The following is a 13,706-nucleotide window of genomic DNA, read 5'->3' on the forward strand; positions in this document are numbered from 1 at the left end:
AGGGACTAAGACTTGTCTTCTAAGCACAAAAAGAAGAATGAACCAACAACAGCTAGAGATAGCTGGGGCCATGAGCCTCCTGGAAACCAATCTGAAGCTATTTCAAGAGAGGGAGAGAAGGCTACCCAAAATATTACACAGTAACCTTCAGGGAAGTCAGCTGCCATTAAGTGGTATGTATTGTTTTAGACCTTCCCCGTTCAATGACTGATTGGGAATTCTGCTTCTTGCTCCTACAGACGGAAATGGCATCTTTTGTTTGCTTGACCCTGAAAGGCAGAGGAAGTTGGAGGCTTTATTTATTCAACCCCAAGACATGGGAATTTACAGAACACTGTCACTTCCCAAAGAGCTTTTGTTTTTATTTTCCTTCTCAGGCTGTGTGGGTTCTGTTTGCCTTATGGATTTTTCAGAGACAGTTTGCTACCAGCCTTGGACATCTGTGAGTGGCTTGCACATGGCTGTCAGTTGAAAGAAGGTTCTTTGTAGCTGCATGCAAATAATCACGCTGCTTGATGGCAGAAATCGCTCCAGTTTTGATCAAAAAGCCTTACCACTAGATTTGTTATTGACCTTTTTAATTAGAATGTGTATTATTTCAGAGCACTTTTGAAGTCTGTTACCATCAGTAGGGTGATGGATGCTAGGAAGGAAGGCTGAGGGAAGTGGTCGTGATCAGAAGCGGGCCAACACAACAGAGCACATGGACTTTGCAAAACTCGTCATCCCATTCACAGTAAATTTCTGCCTTTAGGAGACTATTTTGGTGTTGTGTTTCATGACAAAAAGCAACCCTTGAGAAAACAGGGCTCCTTAAGAGCCCAGGAACATACAAGTTACAGAGGGTCAGGCACACAAATGGCGATCTCAAAGGCAAACTGAAAACAAGTCCCCTTGAGTGACATTAGACTGAGGACCTATTCAGAGTATTTGTAAAAAACTCAAAACTCTCCCTGTCATGGCTTCCAAATCCCAGAAAATGAACCCTGGATATCACCAAGAGCTTTCTCATCAGGTCTCTCACTTTTGTTTGGCCAAAAGTACAGACACCAACTCGCAATTTAGAGAGAGCAAATGATGGAAGGACTTTCATGTACAGGGAACGATTTTGCACAGGGATCCTAAGAATTAAAAAGGCCTTTTGGTCTTTGTGCTGCTGCTAAGGCCACCAGTACTCAAGGTGAGCACACAGCCGCAGAGACCTTCACAGCTGCTCCTACCAAGAGGAAGTGCAAGCTGTGAGAGTACCTAACTTAATCCTAGGGAGAAATGCATTCAAGTGGCTTCTTGGGCTAAATGTTGAATGCTATCTCCTACAGTGAATGACTGTACATATGTTCTCACTTTTGTGTGCTGTAAGGAGAGGACTACTGGTGGTGTGTGCTGCGCTGCAAAGCTGAAGGCATCCTGCAGAGACAAAAGGCTTGTGCTTGGGGTAGGACGAGTGGCTTAGCTATGCTGTACTCTATAGATTATTTTGATCCAAAGATCAACATTATAACCCACTGCATTTTTTACAGCAGTTAAGTAAATAGAAGGCTAATGGCAGATGTTTTCATTTAAGCTTCAAGAAAGGCACCGCCTATATGTCGATTTGGAATTGGTGTAATAAGCCAACAAGACTCTGAATTACAATAAAAGCAAGTTTAGGAATGAAATCTACTGGAGACTTAACTGGTCTCAAGTGCATAGTTAGATTTCTAAAATAATAGCTGCAATCCAGCATAACAAACATGACTTGCTTAAAAACAAAAGCCAGAGTTTAACTGTAAGTTGCAGTTGGCTTTCATTCCCATGAGAAACTGCAAGATATTTCTTCTTGGAATAACTTCTCAGTAAAGGCACACCAATGGTGCCCCCAAAACCATGTGCAGTGGGACTAGGACTTGTCAGTTCTGCTTTTTTCCCTCCAGACTTACTAACCCTAAGGTCCTTAGGTACCATCAGGCAGATTTGCTGTGAATACTACCTGTGTCCACAGATGCTGGGGCTTTGTCGTTGGGCAGTGGCAGGTCAAACTGTGGGCATGGCTAGCTGCTGGGGCCAAGGAGAGAGCTGTACTGAGGGACAGCAGCCAGCAGGGAAATGGGAGAAGGGTAAAGGGCTGCGAGAGCATCTGGGGAGGCAGAAATGGAGGAGCTGACAGCAAGTACTGGCTGTGAACTTGGGGGTGCGGGGGGGTGGCCCAGTGAGCTTGGAAAGGGGCTTGGAACAGGGTGGGGAAGAAGGAAAAGAGGGTCAGAGAGGGAGGATCAACATGTACCAACACATAAAAAGTTACTATACTTTTAAAAAAGAATTAATAGTTAAACATATTTAACATATTTCTGTGCATCTGCACAGAAGCCTTCAGTGGGGATATCGCTGGCTTATCCTTGTGCTTGCAGAGGGACCAGCAGAAGGAGCACACAGAAGAAAGGTACAAGGTAATGGCCTTTTTTTACTCTTTTCCAACATACAACAACTGAATAGTTTTTATCAAGTTTTGATCTTGAAAATGAATGATGTACTGTTATTGCTTTGTACAATACTGTTCTCTTAAACTTCCACCTTACTGAATGCACATACACGTACCCGTCTCCTACAAAATTTTATGTTGAGATTTGCCATTAGCTGCAAAGCGCTGCCACAGGCCGGACTTACCCCAACTCTTCCCTCTAAGAAAAACTCTTAAAACAGTAAACTTGATTCTGCTTTGTACGCTGGTGAAAACTGCCAGACTGGTCTTGCAGAACCTTGTCATCAACCTCCATGCAGAGTCATGTAGGACAGCGACTGACAACTCATTCTACTTCCTAGTCTTTGTCCATACCTGTTCCATGTCCCTGCAGACAGTGATGGGAACGGCTCACGCCGGCTAAGGGCAGAGTCTCTAAGCAGAACTCAGAAGGCACTCAAGCGATCAAAGTGCAATCAGAAAAGGATGACAGTCCTGCTGGAAAGTGACTGTCCAAGCAGTTCAAAGGGTACTCGACTGAACTGTAAGCTGTTTCATGCTTGGAAACACTGTCACAGGTAAACTTTAGTACACAGACAAATTAACATCCTGCAGAAGAAAGCAAGCGAAGTTCTGAAAAACTTTCTGAAAAGCTTCACTTGCCTTCCCTTCATCTCCACTGCCAGGGTTGTGGCAGCAAAAAGGAAGGGCAAGCAAGTGGCAGTGGAAAAGGTTTCCATTCTTCCACAGAGATCTGCTTGAAGCATGAGAAAAGGCAGGAGGGGACAAGTTCTTTCATTGAAAGTTTTGCCAATTCCTCCCAGGGAGACCTGTCCTCTTCTAGCAGCCAACTCTCTGCAGGTGGACAAAGAATTGAGGTGGGCTTAAAAGAACAGGAGACAGCTGGGAGGAAAGCTTTGTTGTCAGCTAACTTCCAGATGCTTGTGCAGGATGTGCTCAGTTCCCGCGGAGGCAGAATAGGCTGGAGGAATGATGTTCTCAAAGGAGAGAAATGCGTTCTTCTCCAGGCAGAACTTCTTAGAGAATCATCTCCTCCAGGTAATATACTAATAATCAAATTAAAAATCAAGCCAAGTTACCTACTGGCTCTCGTGTATCTTATAATTTTTTTCCTAATACGTGGCCAAGTGTCACAGGAAGCAGTGTTTGATGCCATTCTTTACTTAATGCTATCCTTGTGTCTCATCTGTTTCAACATCTCTGACCAAACCCCTAGACATTTTTTTACTTCCTGGATTATGCTGATGTTTTGAAGAAAAATCCCAAAGAACTCAAGTAACTAAAATTTCACAATATTTCACTACTAATGAAGGATAAGATTTATCACTGGATTCTGATGTGTATTTTCCAAATTATATTTACTCCAAAACCCAAAAAGTTATTTCAAGTAAAACAAGACTCAGTAATATGTTAAGAAGAAATACTTTGTAATTTAGAAATAGTGTTTGTTCTTCAAGGGATAAAGTGACCATTTTCACATGATAATTCAGCTCAGCCAGAAAAGGATTTTTGTAATGGACATGAAAAGGGAGTTTCAGGTAGATAAATGCCAAAAATAGTTCTGATACATCTAATAAATTTCCCCTAAAATATCTGGTTATAGACTATCACAATCAGTTTACTGTACTGCATGGGAAAGTGTAATTATCAAAATGTTAAAAGCCTGAGCTGATTTTTTTTTTTTTCTTAGTTTATGGAAATTTACATCATCAGACAATGTTTTAGGCACGCTTGAATTTAACAAAAACATTTGGGTTTATGATTCACTTGTACCGCAAAAAAGCATTACGTGTACAGATATTCAGAAAGTAAAGTTTATACTGTTACAGGGTTCACGATATGTTTGATGACTGTAACAGTGACCTTGTGCCCCAAACATGTCCTAACTTGGCAGTTCCTCACCACATGAATTAATGATCTATATATGTATATATACAGTTCATGCCCTGTCTCTCATGTGGGACTAAAATGCAGATCAAGAAATTTCTGTTTGCCAATAAGCCCGTGCCCCTAGTGCAAAGCTGTTTTCTCTGCTGTCCTGCAGCACTGTAACATGATTATTATTAATCGTGACCACGCAGTGCTGAGAGGTCCCACTCACACTGAGTGTTGTGTAACAGAGTGGTAAACAGCTGAGGAAGCCGATGGAAGGCAATCAGCATCCTAACAAACCAGTAAGGCCAAGGAATTTGCCCTGCCAAGCAGGCATAGGAGGAACCCAAATGAGAGGATGAGGACAGTCTCTACACTCAGTGGGATCTTTGTAGCCACCAAGTTCGAGAAGCTAGATCACATTCAAGTAACCCTTAATCAGCTGTGTATAAATCACTGGGACTGGATGGCAGGACCCCTGTCCTTGAGGGAGATACTGCAGAACTGCTCTCCAAGTCACGCAGCCTCTCGTTACTGTCTCGGTGACCAGGCACTGGTGATTTGCCAGCACCCCAGCTCCAGAGGGGACCTGGCAACTAGGTCCTAGTAATGACCAGCCTGACTTCTTTTTCAAAGCTGTAACAACAGATTAAGTTCGGTTACAAGTCAGGCACACCTCTTTGAAATTATTCTCCTATTGCTCTCTTTCATGTTTTGGACTTACCATTGATGTTTACAGCTGGCAACACTATAGACATCTTTGGTCTTCTGGTCTTGTTATGTGTGGTGGCTGGCAATAACAGGTGGTCCTGGAAAATAGGGGAAAAGATGTGTTAAATCTACCCTGGAAGTACAGAGCCGGGAAAATTCCTTTCAATTCTGTCTTACAGGCATTCCACATAAAACTGTTTACGACAGCTTAGCAAATGCAAATTGTTCAGTGAGTCTTCCAAAAGTCACAGCGATTGCTCATGCTATGCAACTGAGAAGAAACCCCTATCACATGCAGCAGAATATGACAAAGCCTTGATCATGTGGAAAGAGATGGAAACTACTATTAGGCCCTCGTTCAACAGAATACTTATGTATATGATTAAAGTAATTTAACTTCAATGATATTTAAACATGTGGTTAAGGGCTTTACTGAATTGGAGCCTTTACTTGCAGTGCTGTCTGCTTTATACATAAATGTCATCCTGCTATATCTATGTCAAGCTCCACACCACATGCCTTGTGCAGTAAGACTGTATCAGTCAGGGTTGTGACGGCGTGTGAAATATGAGCTCTGCTCACAAAACCTACCAAGGAATTTTGATGGCAAAGCTGTGCTTTAGTAGCTTATTTCAACTGTGAGGTGGCTGGGTAAGACAGCAGCATTCAAACTAACTACCCTGGGTTTTAGCAGTGGAAGCTGCATCTGCACTGGATGCTCTGAATATGGACCTGACCTGCAAGGAAAAATGCAGCCTTTCTTCATTTTTTTTTGCTGCTGCTGAACTCAAATTGCTCAACTTGCAGCCTGGGAAAATATGGTTCTTCCCTTATCAACAGAAGTAACAGAATATAAAGCACTAGTCCAGGCATCTCCCATATTATTGTGCTATGCTCATCTAGACAGACCAAAGAAAGACTACTGAGGATGAGGGAAGCTTCCCATGCCTTTCAAAGCTTAGCTTCCCTGAGAGAAGGTTTATTTGCTGCACCATCTCAGTATCCAGTGGGCATTGTGAGGGATATATATCTGCTCTCTCTTAGCAATTAGGAACAAAAGACTGTGTTTATGTCATTGACAAATTGAGTTCAAATTTCCAACTCGGTCTCCAAGTGAAACAAAAACCTGCCAATCACTAAGTATCTTTTCCAGGTCCCAAAGAATTAAGGGAAAGGTTTATTTTCCCAGCCCCTGTGTTTGCCACTCTCCCGATCCCAGTGATGCCAAATTCACTCCCAGGGTCTCTGAGAAGAAGGAAAGCCGGCAGGTGCCACCATGTCAAACACGTGGAGACCAACTCATTAAAAAGTTTTTGGAATTATCCTAAAACCAGATCTGATTGTTTGCCTTTCAATTTCCAAGAGCCAGTGGCTATCTTACATGGTTAAAACGCAGAAGCAAGTTTGCTGCTCTCAACTAATTTCATGCTTTCCCATTTGTAAAACTCCCACGATGTTTTACAAACCTGGCACTCAGAAATTTTACATGCAGCTTTTCGGCTCCCTGCTGAAGGGTAAGAACAGCACACAAACATCTCATGCTTTTGGCCAAGGTTATCTTTCTGGCAGACTAAATTAGACTTCTTTCAGGACACAGTTGTTAACTTCTTAATGCCAGGGTAACTGTATTTTCCCCATTTTAATATTTAAACTCTACATTGTTATGTCTCAGAATCAGGGAACTGAGTTACACACAAAGTTAGGTGTTAAATATATCAAGATATTCTGTAGATACATTGCAGAAATATCACCCTCCTTTTTTCCCACCGAAAAATCCCCCCCCAAAAACAAATGACTGACCACAAGAAGAAAACATTACTTCAATAAATGACCGTAATTAAAAACATATTGGTACTAAAATTATAAAACCACTCTGGTGTAATTCTCAGACTACATATGTAATTCCCATTGCATTTTTGAACCACTGAGATTAAGACAACACTCAGAAGACAATCAACTTTACGGAAAAACTGTTCTTGAAATTCAATGTTCCCAAGGGAACAGGCCAAAGATAAGATGTCCATTAAAACTACATTTTGTAACGATGTCCTTGTCATGATTTGACAACTATTTTTAACATCGTTTAAAAAATGCTTATCCTGTTGGGTTTTTTTTCTGTGCTTCTGAGTGTGCACAACATCATTGCCTAGCAAAACACAAGTACTGTGCAGATGATCACTTGTGAATAACTACAAGCAACTACTATTTTTTGCTAATGTATCTGAAAATTGGTACATTAATTGATGCTGGCTTAGTTTTGTGTATAATGGGACCTTTATTTACCGTATGTATAAAATGTATTAAGAACGATCACAAAGCCTTTACAATTGGAGTACCTCTACAGCAATAAACAGCAGTGTCATGACAGAAATGCCAAATTTCTGGATAGCAACCAAAAAAGGAGAATTACTCAGGTACCTCTTGTACCACTACCTTTCCTGGCTGTACCACAGGAGGTTCAGGTTGGACATTCAGAAACAGGTTTTCACCCAGAGTGTGGTGCAATCCTGGAACGGGTCAGCAAAGAGCTAGGAGGTTTCCAAGACCCAGCTAAACAAAGTCATGGCTGCCCTTACCTACTGTTGGCAACAGTTCCCCTTTGAGGAGAAAGTTGGGCTAGGCAGCACCAGAGGTTTTCTCTACCCATTTCAATGATTCTCCGATTCTCTTTTTGGAGTCCACAGGACACTGGCAGTACCAACTTCTCAAGAGAGTCCTATGGCAACTACATAAGCAGTGCAAACACCTCAGACTTGGCCTCTACAAGCTCTGCATCTCCTCCATCATCGTTCAGTTCAAAGACTTGGCTCAGACTTGACTCTGCAGTTAACAAATTGCATTTCCATGACTACAACATGGCCAAACTATGCACTAATATTGCTGGGCAGGTTCAGATTCCACCAAATTGATTTGCTGGAAAACAATACTTTATTCTAAACCTTGAATCAAAAATTAGATGTAAAATTCACCTCTCCTAGTTCTGCCTCACCTAGAAGCTTTTTTTTTTTAATATCAGGAGTTAGATTTAATCTCAACTAATTTTAGAGTTCTGTGAATGATGTTTCAAGAGCTGCAATGAAGAAACAAGAAGTTCACCACTGTTTGCTCTCCTTTCTCATAATTCTGGCTTAAAACAAAAACACCAAGTAATTTTCTGCTACATCAGTCAACTGAAGTGGGCAACTCCAGCCAGTATTTCACTCTACGGTAAGACAGCACTGGAGATGACAGGAGATCCATAGAAGCCTGATGCTCTCCAGTGACTCTCATGAGAATGAGGTCTAGTTGAGACTGGTCAGCCAACGTCCAAACACCTGAAGCTGTATTAAATGAACACCACCCAGTCTTCTTTCCTTGCCTCAGAGAAACAAAAGGATCATTGTTTTCTAGATCACAATTACAGATGATCAAAACCAAAGGAATATAAGGAGGAGGACAGATACATAAAGTGCCATTATTATAATTCAGTCTAACGTAGTGAACTTATTTTACAGAAAGCATGGTAGGCCCAATACATCCTTCTCAGCCACACAAAATTGTGCTAGAGACAGAAACTGATAAGATAAAAACTTTAATACCTATTATCTGTGCACTGTTACTAGAAATCCCTCCACACTCAACCCGACACGATCAACTCACTGGATCATGGACAAAGTGCATAGAGAACCATTTTCAACAAAGCTGCTCTGCTACCCAAGACATTAAAATTAACTTCCCATTAGTTTCCAGACTCTGAAATGTTTTCTAAAACTACACAGCGAAGTGGTACATTCTTGTACCAATTCACCTGCTACTCCCCTGTTCCACTGGAGCAGTTTGAACAGTATGGGAGGGAAGACCCAGAGCCTTCTGCTCCCACAGCAAACAGTGAGACAATGAAGTAATTTCTGCTCACATTTGTGTATCCAAATGTGATCTGGAGTTCTGCACAACTCTTCAGTGATTCAACACCAACTCTGGAGAAGGCAGACATACAAAAAGCCAGTCATCTCTAAGTCCAAACTGCTACTGGCAGCTAATGTGCAAGATGCACAGATTGTCTGGAAGTTGGATACGGCCCATCTCTACTACAAAGAGCCATTTTTATAAATCTGGAATTCGGGAAATTTATCCATCTCCCTAATAATCTTTATCTTTTATATGCAGGAGTGTCCCTCTGACAGTCAGTCTCAACTTGCAAAGTTTCCTAATTACCCTCATTCTACAGTGAAGGCAAAGGTATGCTGCAGAGTATCATAAATATTTTGCCTACAGTTTAGCTACCTACAACATTCTCATGCCAAAAAGTCTTCAAATATTCCACAACTTTTATTTGAAAGCAGTACCTAATTTTTTATGTGCAATGTAAATGAATGTATGGATTAGTGATCAGGAAGAAATTAGAGATTTAGAAACATTGTTTGAATGTATTTCTAACATGTAAAGTATTTTCTCCTGTCCTATCCTGTTCTGAAGTATGCTGAATTGCATCCCAGAGGGGTGTGTGGTGCTATTACTCATCCCTAATTTTAAACACTAGACAAAAATGTCTAAAATTAAAATACTGTTTGTGATATTAACACATGGTATAAAACTGAAAATGAATAAAAGCAAATCTTACAAGTCAGCATCTGGCCCATGGGCATGAATGTCATCCAGAGGCAGAATAAATCACAACTATTACCCAACAACAGATGGCCTTGGCTTGGGCCAAGATTTGCACTTAGATGAGATGACAATTTAAATAGACGATGCAGACCTGAGACTGCTGGCAGAATGACTGGAAAAATATCAGCCTGGAAAGACAATATTTCAAATGAGACCTTAGCTTTACCATTCTCATTTTGCTTTTGATCATCTCTACAGTTCAGTGATATTGAAGCCAGATGAGATGGACAGATAGATAAAAATATATATAGATACTAAAAATCCAGCTACAAATGCATTACCTTAATTTAATAAGTTGGGATCCAGGAACACATTTTTTCCTGGGGATAAATCTGAAACTGTTACTTGTTAAAATTCTGATTAATAATCACTTTATTATGTCCTTGCTACCACAAAACATTCAGGGCATTAAATAATTAGAATACAATTAACTAGTTGCAAACAGTTAGAAAATAAGTGCCCCTATAGAATGAAATTCCTCACAGAATCTTTGTACTCTGCTGGCTATTTCAGTGCCTGCTGATCTACTTCTGGACTCAACAACACATGAAACCGCAATAAAGACTTAAAGGATTCTTACATAAGATCAGTGTTGTTAGGGCTCTAACAGGGATTAAGCTTTGGAGCCTCATGTATCTCCAACCCCCACAGTCAACTGGCAATGGAAATCATGTTCCACTGTGCTAGAATATTCCAAAACTGGCTGCTCCTGCAGCTTCAGGCTGAGTCTCAGGACACATGGTTTGCCTCTGCAAGTCCCTATTACCTAGATGCATGAAAACTTGCAGGCATCTTAGCCTTCATTAAAAAAAAAAAAAAAAAAAAAATTGCTTGTAACTCCCATAGTTAAAGGACATAAAGAAAACATCATCACTGCATACCATGAAGTTCCATTAAACAGAGAGAAAAAATGCTACTCAAGGCTCTTTGTCAATTTTTTTTTTTAAACTATCATAATTTCCTAAGTCTGACTCTTGGCTTTTAAATTATTAGAATTGGAAATATTTTATGTTTTGGCTTTTGCAATGCATGTCCCATCAGCAACACTGCACCCAGCAACAGACATTTCCCCTGGGAGCAGTATGCTACCTTGCTGTAGGCAATCTGCGGAGCTCCTCCTCCGTTTTGGTGTGCTTGAAAGAAACACGAATGAATTATTCCTTGCATGCCCATGACAGAGGAAAATATTACCAGTGATATGGGGAATGTTTGGAGGAGATGTGCACGCGTTTGAGGGATACCTGAGCGACACGGGACACAAAGGAACAATTTCCAAGTCCACCAAAGCTCTGCACTTGGAGCATGAGCTCTCTTTCCTCCTACCCCTGCGGTTACTTATCTGTCAAATCAATTCCACTAGATTTTTCTTACCTTCTTATCTGCTGTGTTTAGGTATGGGCATTTTTCAAATGCCTTTTCTAGTGTCTTGAGCAAAAGGATTACCTACTGGAAAGAAGTAACATAACTTGACGTAAATGTGCTTTGTTACAGTGTATTTAGCACATTTGCCTTCTTAAACACTGTTTGTCATGCTGCTGAAGGGCAAGGCGTGCCTCTGTCCATTCCCACTGCTCTGGAGCACGTAGGGCGCTGACTTCAGATGCAATCCATGTGGGAGCCATGACTCCACTCCTGCAAGGCTGGCCCTAACTCACTTCTCATCTCTCTTCTCACAAAGACTTCCTCAAGACGTCCAAAGGAGCCCCACTGTCCATTAGAGATCCACCTCTGACAAACTAAGGATAGTCTTTTCAAAAACAAGTTACTTTACAAGAATAAAAGCTCCAAGGAGACAGGATTAAATTACCAAAGGAAAACCTTAATGTGCTGTTCTCGTAATTTGCCTTGATGAGGAGATGTGATCTTTACCACTGCCTTGGAGGCCAGCTATGTGCTAGAATATTGCAGCTAACAAAGCCAGTTGCCAGAGCAGAGCGGGCAAATGGAGCCAGGCGCCTTGGCATGCCAAAGGGTACTCTGTCCAGGCAGCTTCACAAGACCTCTTACAGTAAACAAACACTGTAGCTGGGCATTTTTTCATCTCAGTTTATGACTAAGAGGTCTCCCAGGGAATCGTGCCTCAATCTCTTCCAGCCCAAATCTTCACGCTGTGATCCTAGGGCTGCATTACAGCCACTGCAAACAGAGGCCAAGGAGCTTTCTACATCCCACTGAAGGGCTGGCAGCTTCCCAGAGCTGCCAGGGGTACCATTTTTCTTCAATGCCACTACTTTTGCTAGTGTTCAACATGTCCTGACAGTTTAAAAGTTTATCTATTTATTATCTGACCACACCTAGTGATCTCAAGATGAAGCAGTTAAAAAGCAAGTGTTTTTTTTACCGTAAAAAACTGTGCATCAAATCCATGTATTGTTTTTCAAAACTCTTTTTTCTGAATATTTTCAAGGATTTCAGGTCAATGAGATGACACCAGACCTTCTTTAGAGGTATGCCTTTGGCCATACAAAGAGTGTGAAACAAAAATGTGCTTTCACAGGCCCAAAAAGCTGCATACAGCTTCAGAGACTATCTTGTATAGGTCCTCTGAGGAGCCGGACTTTTTAAAACCCTGGGCTGACAGAGCCAGCAAGCCAACTTTTCTTTCATAAACCACAGATTTCACACTTTTTGAAAATTTGAAAATAATTGTTCCAGGCTGTCTGGCTGTTGCCAGAGATGTGATGTTTCTGTCCTGATCCCCTACACAGGAACCTGTACTGGGCAGCATGAAACCCCCAACTGGGAAATGTTACCTGTCATTCTCAGGACAGCCAGGGCTGAACTTCAGCAGCTCTCTGGACACAAAAGGAGGTGCTTCTGCAGGGAAGAGAACTTACTGAAACGCATTCACGGCCTAGAGGCTGATTCTCATTTACTTCAGCAGTTCCCGATACTGCAAAGCACATAGCACAGATCATGGTGTAAATAAGAATCAGGTCTTGGCATATCTGTTTCTGATTTCGTCTGTCAGCTCAAAGAAGACACATATGAAAGTTTACAAATTTGTAGAGGAAATGGCTGTATAATTTCACTATTGATTCGGTTGGGTGATGCCAACCACATGGTGTCCTGAGGATACACAACGCTGGATACAGCACTGGCCCATGTGAAAATGCCAGAAGTTCCTGCAACTTTGCTTTTGCTGTCAGCGGATGTTAAACAGGGCAGTAACTGCAGAGGGGAGGGTGCCTCTGAAGCTACTGCTATCCTACCATTTCAGTCTGGCCCTTGTATCTGAAAAGCATGGGGACGGTTTTAAGAGCAGAAAAAAAAAAGAGACAAAAACAGCTAAAACCACTACACAAACTGTGACTCAGCCACAATACTTGCTCATTATACCATGAACTGTAAACCTGCCTTGTTTTTAAATTTGATGTGTCTTTTTTTCTTTTGTTTTCTAAAGTTAGACCTTATAAATACAAGTGGATTTACTCACCCTATTGTGGATCCTTGCAGGGAATCCATGACATGGAAAGATGAGTATGGGAGTGAGTGAAAGATGGTATAATGATGGCAACGAATTCACAGAAAACCCGCAATAAAAATTCAACCTCTCTGCACCGGCTCCTGACATCCTACCCTGGAAGGCCCCAGCAGCTTTACTACTTCGGGTTTAACAATAACCATTTAACTTAATTTGAAAGAGTAGCAGTTCTGCATATATTAAATTTGAGGTTAGCTAGCATATATTAACACAGTTTGATTTTGCAGCATACTTAAAGAAGAGAATTTGTAATAGAAAATTTAACTCCCAACCCCTAACCATAGAAGTTAATTACTTTTCTAAGTTTTAAGCCTGTTGGGGGGGTGGGGATGGGGGAGGGCAGGGGGAGGAAAGGAGACTGTTCCGTAACAGGAAAGCTTCCAGAAGTGGTGAGAATAAAGCTGCTTCTTCTGTTTTCATTTTTGCCAAATGTGCTCCTATTCACACCAATGCTATTTCAATCACAGTATTTCTGTGCACAGGTGGCTTTTACAGCCTATACTTTGCACACAGCAATGAATTGATGAGATATGC

The 13,706-nt window shown here is 41.4% G+C and overlaps 1 protein-coding gene across 4 annotated transcripts in view; it reads right to left on the minus strand.

The window, feature by feature from the left end:
• Nucleotides 1-13,706, minus strand: part of ATF6 (activating transcription factor 6) — an 82,220-nt gene that overhangs the window by 14,594 nt on the left and 53,920 nt on the right. For 2 of the 4 annotated variants that reach the window (XM_042804767.1, XM_042804775.1), the window contains 2 exons: nucleotides 5,055-5,139; nucleotides 2,358-4,966 (listed from right to left, as the gene is read on the minus strand). In XM_042804767.1, the coding sequence (XP_042660701.1) occupies nucleotides 4,743-4,966; nucleotides 5,055-5,139 (309 nt within the window). In that variant the 3' untranslated portion in view covers nucleotides 2,358-4,742. Of the gene's footprint in view, nucleotides 1-2,357; nucleotides 4,967-5,054; nucleotides 5,140-13,706 lie in introns of those variants that run through there. The other 2 variants (XM_042804762.1, XM_042804771.1) reach the window with 2 other exon arrangements.

Source organism: Tyto alba, unplaced genomic scaffold (assembly GCF_018691265.1).
Source record: "Tyto alba isolate M040663 unplaced genomic scaffold, T.alba_DEE_v4.0 Super-Scaffold_1000006, whole genome shotgun sequence".
NCBI classification, from domain to species: domain Eukaryota; kingdom Metazoa; phylum Chordata; class Aves; order Strigiformes; family Tytonidae; genus Tyto; species Tyto alba.